The 13,303-nt window shown below is 37.5% G+C and overlaps 2 protein-coding genes across 2 annotated transcripts in view; one reads left to right on the forward strand and one right to left on the reverse strand.

Annotated features, from left to right (window-relative positions):
- The window catches only part of LOC108971263 (tyrosine-protein kinase Drl), a 108,404-nt gene that overhangs the window by 27,737 nt on the left and 67,364 nt on the right, over positions 1-13,303 (forward strand). The window lies entirely within an intron of this gene.
- On the reverse strand, positions 2,570-3,215 carry LOC108971264 (pollen-specific leucine-rich repeat extensin-like protein 3). The gene has a single exon (XM_018937221.1). It carries the CDS (start codon positions 3,159-3,161, stop codon positions 2,628-2,630), a length of 534 nt encoding a protein of 177 aa, XP_018792766.1. The 5' UTR covers positions 3,162-3,215; the 3' UTR covers positions 2,570-2,627.

The following is a 13,303-nucleotide window of genomic DNA, read 5'->3' on the forward strand; positions in this document are numbered from 1 at the left end:
AACGTGGGGTAGAGTACAAAAGTGGAATACGGGCATGCACTCTCGGTAGCAGTCGTGACTCAAACTTAGTGGGCACAGCTCGGTGATTTTTGCATGTGCAACATATAACGAATGGTTGCGCATCTATTTATGCCTTTATGTTGCTCTCGAGTGTATCCTTTTTGAAAAGAATACCATTGAAAACGAATTGCTACTTGAAAAATATGTGTGTGCGAACTTGCTGGTATGGTCGCGCCGTTAGAATGTCATGCCACTAGTTTATACTGCTGTAGCGTTTCCTGTTTTAATTCTGGCGCGTGTTGGTTTACATGGTCCTTTGCATTTGGTTTGCGCGTTGTAGCGTTTTAAGGTGCGCTTCTGGTGCTTTTCCTTCCATCCTTCCAAGTTCCGCTTTTGCTTGTACTCATCATATTATTATTGTAATTGTTATTTCTACTTTTCTCATACTAGAATTGCTGTTGTTATTGTGAGTGTCGGCTATATAACTTGCTGTGCACCCACGACCATGTTTGTTTGCATTCGGATTTCTGCTCGATTAAGCCGGACGGGCCCGCAGTGGGTGACTGAATGACTTTTCCCACCAAACACTCAGGCCATTTGAGCTCTTACCACTCTCGGTCACGTGTTTACTGTGCTGCAATTACATTTTCAATATTCTTTTTGCATTTTTTATGGCTTTACGCTCGGCCGGTTGCTGCGTTTACTATTCGCTTAAACCGTTATTATTTATTTATAGATTTTCCAAACTGTCACATTGGTATTAGCTTCGTAGGGTAGAAGTGTAAGTGGCGGTGGCGCGCGGTCCATTATAGCAAGTTATGACAGCCGCAAGTCGAGTTAATTACCGAAAAGCTTCTTGCGTGGTGGCAACGGCAATGACAGTAAACGGACTTGTATATTGGGAATACGCTTTTGAAGTCGCGGTGGGAAAGTTAGGATGAAAGTTTGACGAGTATATTGTTTTTTGCACAGTTTTTAACCAAATTAAATTATGTAAATCCAAATGGTTCTTACTAACGTTTCCAAGCGTTGTTTCCTTTCGTTTGTTGCTAAAAACTGCCTCAGCATTGCGTTGTACATTTAATGTCGCATAACTTCAGCGTAGGGAGATAGATTAATGATGCTGGCAATTTACTGGCAATTTACTGGAATTGATGTTTTGTTTACGAAAGGACTGTCTATCTCTCGCCGGAAGATAACGTTCGCCGCAACAGGTGACGCATAGAAGTGTTGCAGCTGAAAGTACAAGTATGTAAGTACATTGTTCAAAATTATTGTGTATTCGTATAGACGCCGCTCGTCATCTGTAAGTAATTAAAAAAGTCCCTTAAAACAGCTTTTTTTGTTTTAATGTAAATGTAATGTAAATAGTTGATTTTTCGGCACAGAGATTTAAATAAAAGGACTTAAAAATAGTAAAGAGGTTGCAGTATAGCCGCGTTAGCAATATTTTATGGGTGTTAGGTTCCCCAAGACGCCTATTTTCAAACATATAAAATATACAATACTAAACAAAACTATTTGTAATAATTTAAACAAAARTAGATAGATTCTTCAAATATTTTTAATAAAATAGAAACTATTTACCAATATTTTTGTACAATAAATAAAATTTTAATCAAAGCTAGGTAAATTTAATCTATATGAACTTTAATAATCGAAATATATTTGACAAAAAAGTGCTTTAAATATTAAATTGGATAGCATAACACGGCAGCACACTCGTGCCTTTTTAAGGCATTTGGCCGTTTTAATGGTAGAATATTTAGGAAACCCTAACGAACTGCCTGGGCTTTTGCCCTGAGTCTTCCCTCATTCTATTGCATTCTTAATGTAATTTCTCCTGTGTATGTATGGGTGAAAATGATAGGATTTGTTACTTGTAAGTTTATACAATGTTTATGACAGACGTTTATTCAAAAGCTTATCATTATACTTTTCAGCTAAACTAAGTATTTAAGTCGAATTAGAACCACATAATTTGCTAAATGGATTTTATTTGTAATGGACCATCGTGTAATCAGGAGGGTGAGTGCTATAAAATTAGCATTCATCAAAAACTAACACATAGAAAATAGTAGTAGAGGGAGCAAAATTGTGAGATGAATAAGTCGATTACTTTTTTCGTTAGTTTAGACAAGTCTACTGTAGAATATATAAAGGTGCTAATTAAGCAGAGAAATGAAAGAGACCTGTTTCTCTATTCATATACTATTCTCCGTTCACCAAATTGCAAATGTTTTTTGAAAAAGAACAAGCACTCTTTTTCTCGTTCAAAGTCAATGTCGAAATATTTTCTATATCTCATATATATATACATATATATAAAGGATTTTCTGAATCCTTTTATTTTCATTATGCTAAGATGTGGCGAGACCCATTAAGTTCTTCTCTTCGTATCTCTTCGTATATTCGAAACTGACATCGCCTTTATAGCGGAATGTTAATTCTTTAATTGAAAAGCCAAATAATATTTACTGAGTTTTTTCCGACCAAAATATACATCCGATTGTACTTTTCGAAAAACTGAAACAAATTTGTAATCGTAATGTCTTCGATTTATTTATATACCTTTAAGTTTACTTTTAAATATGTTACTATTATTTTGAATATCTGGTTCACCTTTTTTACTTCCCATGACAGTTGCATCCTTTACCACCTTTCCCTCCACCGCCGCCGCTGCCACCAGGATATAGAATTGGTTGTATAACCAAAGTTGGTTGGATCACTTTCGTTGGTGGTGCTGGTTGTGTATAGACTGGTGCTGGATGTATTGGGTGTGATGGTGGGTGTACTGGACGTGGTGGCGGATGTACTGGATGCGGTGGTGGTGGGGCGGGATGAACAGGTGGCGGTCGTGGCGCTGGATGTGCGGGATACGTTTGCACAGGTACTATGATGATTTGAGGCGGCCTCTGTCGTGGTGGTGGTGGTGGCGGTCTTGCTGGCGCTGGGTGGTAAAACACTGGGGGCGGTGCAGGTGCTGGGTGATAAACAATTGGTGGCGGAGCCGGCGCGGGATGATAATATGAAGGCTGCTGCGGAGCTGGTGGCAGAAATGGATTCTTCTTGAAAGTGCCGCTTACTCTGGCAATTGCAAAAGTGACTAACAGAGTTTTTACAAATATTGCGAGTGGATAAATCCGTGTTTTCTGATACATGGTTACAGTAGTTGTAATTAGACCTCTTCAAGATAGCTGATTACTTAATATTGAAGTAGAATCGTCGATAACTCTGAATTTATACAAAAATCTTCTTCATACTTCGTAATTGTCAATGATTAATCGTTTCGAAGAAAAATTATTATTTTATACTATTAGAATAGAAAACTTGTTAACAAAATTTTCGATAATACCAGTTTTATTATTTCGTTAGCAAGTTTCGTATGGGAGTCCCCAGTACTCAATCGTCGATAATTGAAAACTAATCAAATATGAAATTGCACTAATTATAATGCCGCTGTAATGTAAAAATGGGTAATTCAGTGATAACATCTTCTTAAAATGTAAAATAAAATTATCAATTTATGCCACTTAAGTCTGATCTCAAGTACCGCGAAATGACTCAAATGTATTTCCCTTTATCGTAGTGAAAATATTTTTCTTCTTGTAATTTTCTCGTGATTTATACGTATGTATATATTTTATTATTTATTGTGATTTACTCGCGTTGCTCATTTGCCGCTTATAAAATGCAAATAAATTCATTGTGGATGATGGCGACCAAGTTGATGCATTAGCGTCGGCCCGTCACGTTAAATAATTGAAACAACTGTGACATATCCGACAAACTTTAAGATGACAACAAAATGTGTTGTCAAATAATCCACTACGAAGCGATTCGAAACGGAACGAAGTGAAATATTATGAAATAAATGTAAAATAATAAATGGCTGAAAATTCATTCACTCACAATTACGGGCGAATAAGTGTAAAGGGGGAAATAAACATTTACTTGAAACATAAAGAATATTATATTAATATCATGCTTGAAAATTTTCAATTTATCTTTCTAATATAAAATGCCTCTAAATTGAAGAAGCTCATTTAGGGGTTTCACATAGTCTCATAAATTTATAAGTTATAACGATCCGAAAATATAGCAGTGATTATTGTAATATTGTAAACTCATTTTTTAGTTGGATTACACTACAATTTTTCCAAACAAGTGTAAAAATTTATAATTTTATGATTTTATTTATTTTATTGCATAGAAACATTTCACAAAATTAAGCGGCCAAGTTGGTGAGAATTTTTCGAGAATTCTTTTTGCAGTGATTTTAATGTCATAATACGTGTGCAGCAACCCTAGGCCAATCAATCTATCTTGAAGCATTTTCGTCCTTAGTCACGTTTTCATGCGGTGAAGTGTCAAAAAAGAGCATTCAGAGCTCGTATTCATCACAGGAAGTGTGTAGAATATGCGAAAATTGCAGTTCTTCAACGTTTTAAGTGCAGTAGTCGGTAACTAGTTGTTTGTTCACTTTTGCTTCTGCTTCCAATGGCACGACGTTGCCATTATCCAAAAGGAATTTGAATCTATCTATCAAGCAGTCAATAAGATTTTCTTTGGTTTTCACACACTGTTTCTGGAAGTAGCAAACTCAGTTGAAATCCATCTATTACATCTCTAGAAAGGCGCATCTTCAAATCTTCGCCGTTTGTATCCAACAGAGGAATGTAAGCTCTCACGCAGAAATTTTTGCGTTTAGTTTGTCGGCCGCAGCTTCTTGGTTTTTCTTTGTCAATTTTCTTCGATTTCGGAACGTTTTAACCAGCGTATCTATCATATTTGATGACTTTGCAAGATCGATCGATTCTTTCAGAAGAATGAGATAGAGATAGAATACCGCATAGGCAAAAAACCCCTATTATAAAATGAAATTTGCATCCAGTTGCGATGAGTAACGTTGCTCTTTGCGCTGTTTCCCAATTTTTCCAGAGAATATATCAATCGAACAATCATCATAGATGGAGCTGAATGCAGCATCTGTTTCAAGTTCGCTATCAAGCCGCGTCGCTTAAAATTTAGCACTTTCAGTTACGGATCTGATTGTATTTATTAACAATATAAACTGCATACGTTGCTACACTTTGTAACTTCAATGATATCTTAGCATTATTTATTATATTTAAAATACCCTTGAGGTGGAATTTCAACCATTTCCCACTATATAATCGCGTTAATTATTTAAATGAATATTCGATTTATTTCGTGCACAAAATGTTATTACAAAAACAGTTGAGGATGATTAAATAACGCGCCTATTAAGCTGTCAGATCCGCAGTAAGAGTTTGGAGAGATTACTGTTCACGAATTAAATGTTTTAGTGTACAGGATCGCTACAACTGATTCGAATGATGTGGAGAATCTGCGGGGACCATCCTTTTGTTAGCTAATGGTGCGGTGTTTTGGTATGGAGTGTTGTCCTGTGTAGTGATATATTTGTATACTGCCTTCAAGTGTGATTTATTGTGGTGTATTATGTTAGGGTCTGCCATTATTTTCCCGGTTGAAGCATTGTTTTGTAAAGGAAATTTTATACTCATTTAAATAGGAGCGGAAACAAATTCAACAAATTAGAAATTAAAAAATTAGTCCGAAAGTTCTTGAGTATAATTAACCCGGTTTTATCATTTATAAAATGTTTGTTGATACACCTATTTTTTTTTTCTTTGTACTTTTTTTGGGATAAGATGTTATGTATTTATGTATATAAATATGCTATAATTTTATTAAACCCTTACTGAAATTATTTAATATCAAGCACGTGCCACATCCTCATGCCTCTTAAAACTTTTCTATAAACCAGGGAGTCAAAATCAACTATAAGTTGTCACTAGATACTAAAAGAGGAGTTTTAAATATTCATACTCAAGTTTTCAATTAGTTTGCAAAGTTTTGCTATCACTTAAGTGACGGTAAAGGCTTCAAGCAGCAGCCAGCACAAAAACTAGGAGTAAGTTTATTATGTTTACATACTTCTTCCTCCTCATGGATATCTTTACCAACCATAAAACAAGTGCATTGTCTTCATCATTACTACCAACAGTCCATTAAACGTTACCCACCATCCGACATCTTAACTTCGGCATAGTCATTGCTGCTTTATAAACATAATTAATTGAGAAATACTTATAAACCGCTTAAAAGGGAGTGATCATTTTCTGTTTTCTTTTGGGAAGTTTGCGCACAACTAATTTGCATAAACACTTCAGTACAAAGTGGCCTACTCGAGCACCATGAGCTCCGTAAACCTTTATAACAATGCAATACAACCGTTTTCATATTAATTTTCTATCAAAAACATCTAAGCGATTGCCGCTCCATCCGACACATCGTCCATAAGTGATGTGTATTTAGTACGATGCGCAATCGTCCAGTTAACTATGTTTTTTTTTTGTTGACATGGGGTTAAGTGGTGGAAATTTGCAAGTCAAAGACGGCACGTAACAATACAATCACTCGTATATCTAAACGCACCATAAGGTGCCCTGAGACATACATACGGGTGTGCGGAGAACGCCCAACTAGGCCACGCAATCCTTAAAACAAGTATACGCACGGGAACTCAATATTAAAAGCGTTAAATCACAACAATTTCTTACATTTCCGTTGTTTCTGCGATGGCGTGTGGGGGCTTGAAGTGGAAGAAAAAGTGGAATCTTAATTAAAAAGTTAATTTGAATATTCAAAGGCGTCGATCGTTTCGAAGGCGTCACCGACGGCAGGCATGAACGGCAGCTAGGTGTCAGCATTGCGGTGTAGGCGGGGTATTGTGTAAAGGAAACGAAACGTAAAAGAAAATGAAATGAACTAAATTATATGGGTACAATGTTGGCATAGTAGAGTAAGTGTGTAAGATGGGGTTGGTAATTGAAAAAAAATCTGGCGAAATATACATGCTATATGTATACGTAGTTGTACTTGTCTCTTATTTGTATATTTGAATCTCAATAAAAAAGGTTGATATTAATATTTACTTGTCACGATGGGTTTATTACGGCTGTAGGGGTCAGTGGTCGCGAGATATCACCACACAGTCAACAGTCGCCGTTTGCTAATAAGCGTTAACTATTAGCCGTCACAGATAAAGATCAAATAATATGGCGCCTCTTATAATTTTCACTTTAAATTAGGCTTTCCGGAAATAGATACGGATGCAGATGCGGATGCGGGTGCGGAAATAAATATCTCAGTGCGCTCAAACATTCCTCCCTATACTATTACTTCGCTATTTAACAAAATTCTTGTCGTTATTTACATTTTCCGTACTTATTAAGAGTCAGTCAGTTGTTGTTGTGTTTTATGTGTATATCGCGCTTCGCATTTAGCTGTAGTTGACGGTAAGTGATTTCTATGCAAATTTGTTGACAATACGACTTGCAAATGAGTAGCTTGCGCGAACGCGTTAGCAGCACTTTTCCGCACCTCGTTTGCCGAGGACAGATTTTGCTGAATGCAAGACAAAAACATTTATGCGTTTTTTAATAAAATGAAAGGTTGCATGTAATAAATTCCGCCACAGCCATTGTGACGCATTAATTATACAATTCTAATGGAGAAAAAAAAAAACATCTACATGAAGGTTCAAAATACCAGCGACAGTAGTGGGAAAAGCATAAAAGTTTTGACCGAATTACACTTCCCCCCGCCCGCGCTTTAATTCTGGCAGTTGTCAGTACTTGACGCAGACAACACGCCTCAACACCTCTTTAAGATGCTGGCAACGTTTGGGTTGTAAAGCGAATTTTGCATGCAAATCGTAGTAGTCTATTGTTTTTGTGTTTTGGAATTGTCGCCTGCCCCACAAAAGCAAACAACCAACTAACCGAGTAAATGTCGTTTGACTCTTAATGTTTGTACTGTTTTGTTTTTCCGTAACTTCGGTCCATTCAAATGCGATTAGTTCATTTTTCAATTGCGACAAACATTTCGTAGCCCTCTCACATTACAAGTGCAAATGCTTGACAAAGAATCTGGCCGTTCACGGCTTTCAATTTTTATGTTATGAAGGCTCGGTATCAGCAGAAACTTTTGTGTAGTGCTTTGTTGATGATGAACTGTTTGATTGTTAAACAGAATTTGTCTAAATGTATTTATATGAGGATGGATCGGTATTCCTAACTTCTTTAAGAGTTTATTAAAGAAAAAAAAAAACCCGTTATTATCACTTAATATCAATAAAAATTATTTAGGTACTGTTTTTCCGTTTTTTTGCAAAATATTTTTTGTGTGTTCTCTGATGCAAAATATTAAACAGGCGTTTTTATACTCTTGCAATTGTTACAGAGTATTATAGTTTTGTTCACCTAATGGTTGTACGTATCACAAAGATAAGGTTTTACGTATAAGGGTAAGATAAAAATTGAAATCCGGTTGACTATCTGGCTATCCATCCGTCCGTCCGTGCAAGCTGTAACTTGAGTAAAAATTGAGATATCTTAATGAAACTTTGTGTGCAGATTCCTTGGTACAAAAATAATTCGAGTTCGTAGATGGGCGTAATCGGACCACTGCCCCACCCACAATTCGCCATTAACCGAAAACGTATGAAGTGCCATAACTAAGTACTAAATGAAGATATTACACCGCATCTGTTTATAAAAAATTTTGAAGAAGTGAGCGTGGGCCCACCCTCAAATAAGTTTAATGTACATATCTGCTAAACCACTTAATTTATAACAACCAAATTCGCTCAGTACGAATATTATAAAAACTCCTATCGAGAGTGTGAAGTGGATGAAAACACCGTTAACTCCCCATTTAGCGGTACTGTTTAAAACTACTAAAAGCATGATAAATCAATAACTAAATGTGGCAGAGACGCAAATAAATAATCTTTAAAAATAGCTTTCACTGATCCTTCCGATATTCTATAGATGCCATTAAGATCTCTAACTATTATTCGTCGATTCTCAAGCATCACTTTTTTTATTTTATTTTACCGACGTGTTGATCATCAGTTGATGTTGATGGCCGTCCTGGATATTTTTCGCCGTCAACGCTTTCTCAACTCCAGTTTTTTATATTTTTTTAATGGCGTAGACACCGCTTACGCGGTTATAGCCGAGTTTACAACAGCGCGCCAATCGTATCTTCTTTTAGCAATTTGGCGGCAATTCAAGACACCAAATTCAGCCACGTTCTTCTCCACCTGTTTTTCTCCAACGGAGTTGGTCCCCTACTTTCACCGACGAGTACTGCGTCGAATACTTTTAGTGCTGTAGTGTTTTCATTCATACGAACGACATATCCTAGCCAACGCAGCCGCTGTCTCTTATTTCGCTGCTGTCAATGTCGTTATATAACTCGTACCACTCATCGTCGTTCCATCGAATACAATATTTGCAGTTGCCAATGTGCAAAGGACCATAAGTCTTCCGCATGACCTTTCTTTCGTCGACTGACCTTGTAGCGTCGACTCATCAGATGTTGTCTTCGTCTGCCTCTGCACCATATAGCAGGACGAGAATAATGAGTGACTTATAGAGTTTGGTTTTTATTCGTGGAGAGAGGACTTTACTTCCCAATTGATTACTCAGCCTGAAGTAGCACCCGCTGCTCGAATTATTTTCTCCAGCAGCAGATTGAAGAAGTCACCGCCTTGTCTGAAACCTCCTTTAGTATCGAACGGCTCGAAGAGGTTCTTTCCGATCGGACCCGACTGAGCTTTTGTTGTTACTCAACGTCAATTTACACCAAATTCAGACATAGCTGCATAGAGGCAGTTCCTATTCGCGCTGTCAAAAGCAGTTTTAAAATCGACGAAGAGGTAGTTATGGTGTCTCCCTTTACGTGGATTGGGCAGAGCACACTTAAATTCCAATCGTTAAGAATACCTATCAGTTTTTCGCCGCCGTGTTTAAACAGTTCGACCAGCAATCCATCGGCTCTCGCGACTTTGTTGTTCTTCAGACGCGTAATTGTTATTCGAACTTCTTCATGGTCGGGGAATGGAACATCTGCTCCATCGTCAGTGGTTCGAGGCGACTACCTCGAAGCTTACGCACGTCTAGAACACTATACACGTGTCTTCTGCCTATCACAATATGATCGATCCGGTTGGTGGCTTTTCGATCCGGAGTCAGCAAGGTAGCTTGAGGAAATTTCTTATGCTGGAATCTAGAACTACAGATAACCATATTTCGGGTCCCGGCGAAGTCGATCATCGTGGAGACTAAATTTACCGACCGTAGTGCCAAAGATACCTTCCCTGTCTATACTTTCGTGAAAGTCGTCAAACACGATTTTGTCATCGTGGCGGGGGCAGTTCTCATAGGTGTGCTCCAAGCGCTCATAGAAGGTATCCTCGTTCACATCGTCCTTCTCTTCAGTAGGAGCATGGACGCAATACAGCGATATGTTGAAGTACTTCGCTTTGATGCGGATTGTAACTAGACGTTCAACCATCGGGGTGAATGCCAGTACTCGCAAATCGTAATTCAGAGGTCGCCTTCAAAAGGGGGGTCTCTCATCCGAGGCTGTTTTCTTCTTTCCATTGGAAGTGTTTAGAGAATAATTCGTCAAAGACCGGAAGTTGTGAGCTGCTTGAGCCATATGTAAAATAATCGTTTCTGGCCACTCCCAAGTTAATGGCAATCAGAGAACTTTCCTCACTTGCGTGAACTTCTACTCATAGCATATTTCTCCATTTTTAATAATGTGCACCAATCAAAAACACTTGCTCGCGACAAACAGTTTTCACCGACATTTTGCTCGTTTCGGCACTAAAAATTTTATTCCGCGTACAAAATTCAATTGAACTTCTTTGCTGAATAATTTCTCTCAACGTAAAAATCGCCGAACGCACTTTATTTACTTCAGAAACATAAGCGTATATTACCACCAAAGATTATTTTGATTTGACACTGACAGTTCTACCAACCTAGAAAAAAATATGTCGACGAATCCGCTTTCACGCAAAGTTTAAATTTAAATTTAAAATTCAGATTTTTTTTTCATATGTATATATATTGTCCACAATTTCTTCACAGTTCTCTCAAATTTCACTACTAGTGGGACGTGATTAGGTGGTAGCACAACTGCTTCTTAAATATTTTATGCCCCGGGAATTTGCATTCGGTTACATGCCTCGGAAGTCTATACTGCTTGGTACGGTTCGTTATGCAAGAGTGTGATTTTCGTTCTAGCTTTACTTTGCTTATTCTACAAAGTTATAAATCAAACCATGAGATAATATTTGTTAGGAATCACTATTTCTACTTTTTCGTATTTTCGTTGACGTCCTTTATGAAGAACGTTGTTGCATGGTTACCGGTTTTGAAGAAAAATTTTTTTGTTGGGAGAAATGTGGTAGTATTGTAATCTCTTAAAAATATGACTTTCAATTCAGATCTGCTGTCCTGGCAAATGTACAATGATCAAATGATAAATACACTACCCCATAAAGACTGGGCCGGCATTTACTGGAAAACATGTGTAGAGATATAGTTGTAGAGTTGTATTGTCAATCAACCGTTTGGAAGCAACAAGTGTCAAAGAAATACTAGCAGTTAAATCAGATAGGCGACAATTTCTAGTTGACTGATTTGTTGAAAGCAAATGCAAACTTCACTTACGACTGTTTGGTGTTTCAATGCCGATACGGAATTTCTTGTATGGATTTGTGAAAAGGGCGACAAGTTGGTTGCATGCACATGTAAGAACCTATTTCTTATTATACTCACTGTTATTTGAATAATGTTTTTATTATTCTTATGTCGCCTATGCGCGCCGTCTATGATGATTAACCCAATTACATGTATAGTCAATATGAAGATCCCATTCACTCTGAGCAGTACTAGAATAATGTGTGCTTGAAGAATCCGCTCTGCCGAGTTGCCGCATCACTCACAATCAGATATTAAATTGCCTTAATATTTTTTATTGTTTTCGTTTATAATTTCGACAGCTGCGGTACACACATAAGCGGGGGAAAATTGATAGATGCATTAAGCACTTTGTCGCTGTGTGCAAACAACAGCGGAGCAATAAAAGCAATACCAAAGCTTTGCGCTTAAATGCATCCCATGGTTCGTGCACAATTTCCCAATTCTTCGCCACCACTTGAGACTGTCAAATGTTAATTGTGTGAATTCAGGCCGAAGTGGTAGCGGGAAGTGCATATATGTATAGCAGTATTAAGAGATGAATGCGTAGGCGCACCGCTAGCTGCTGCGTTGAGAAAGTGCAGCGTTATGGTATTCTAAAGGATGCCCGCTGCCACTAGCCCACTAATATTAGCGATGATTATGTTTGCCGTCATGATGGTAAAGAGGGGCGTTTGTACGCGCCGCAATGCCATTAGGGCGTGTGATTTTGACGTTCGATTGCTGTGACGCTACTAATGTATTGCATCAGGCTAGTATAAAAGGGCGATCATCAGTTTCTTTATGAACTTCGTGTGCATATAGCATATAGTACTTCTATGCTGCTGCCTCGACTTCATGTCATGTCATAGTGTTTTAATGAGACTCATAATTGTTTTTAATTGCATCAGATACGGCTTTAAGTCGCCCTACTCCGTCGACCCAGTGGGGCAAGTGCGTAAGTGGCGCTAGATACATACATTACATATGTATATATTCAGAAATGGAAAAGGCATCTAACCGCGTGAATGATCAATAGAGTTAAAGCTTGGTGTGTATTTGGTTATGTCTGTACTTTTTTTAAGGACAAAAAAGTGAGCATTACAATATGACAATTTATTCAAGTGCTATGAGATGCAAATCATACGTGGCTGTAGTGTAATTTAACACCGACTGATTTTTACACTCTTGCAACCTGTTGCTACAGACTATAATAGTTTTATTCCCCTAACGGTTTTACTTTTCACCTGAAACTATGCGAGATAGATATGGGGTTATATATGCTATATATGTATATAAATGATCAGGATAAAGAGAAAAGTTGAAATCCTATCTGTCTGTCGGCCGCCCCTCCCTGCAAGCAGTAACTTGAGTAAAAATTGAGATACTTATCTTCATGAAACTCATCATTAACCGGAAACATAACTAAGCAGTAAATAGAGATATAAAACTCTAATTTGGCACAGGGCATCGCAGTAGCAAAGGGCACCTGTGGCCAAAATTGATGAAATCGGAAGATAACCCCCCATTATCGTATTCGGGTGCTAAGAAATTGAATATAAACCTGTTTTTTACTGTTAAACAAACTCAATAAATTATTTCGCGAAAATGGATGAAATCGAAGATAAGAGGTTATTTCACTATCACTGCATACTATAACGGTACTGTTCAAAACTACTAAGAGCGCAATAAATCAATAACTAAATACAACA

This window comes from Bactrocera latifrons, unplaced genomic scaffold (assembly GCF_001853355.1).
Source record: "Bactrocera latifrons isolate USDA-ARS-PBARC rearing strain unplaced genomic scaffold, ASM185335v1 scaffold_332, whole genome shotgun sequence".
NCBI classification, from domain to species: Eukaryota; Metazoa; Arthropoda; class Insecta; order Diptera; family Tephritidae; genus Bactrocera; species Bactrocera latifrons.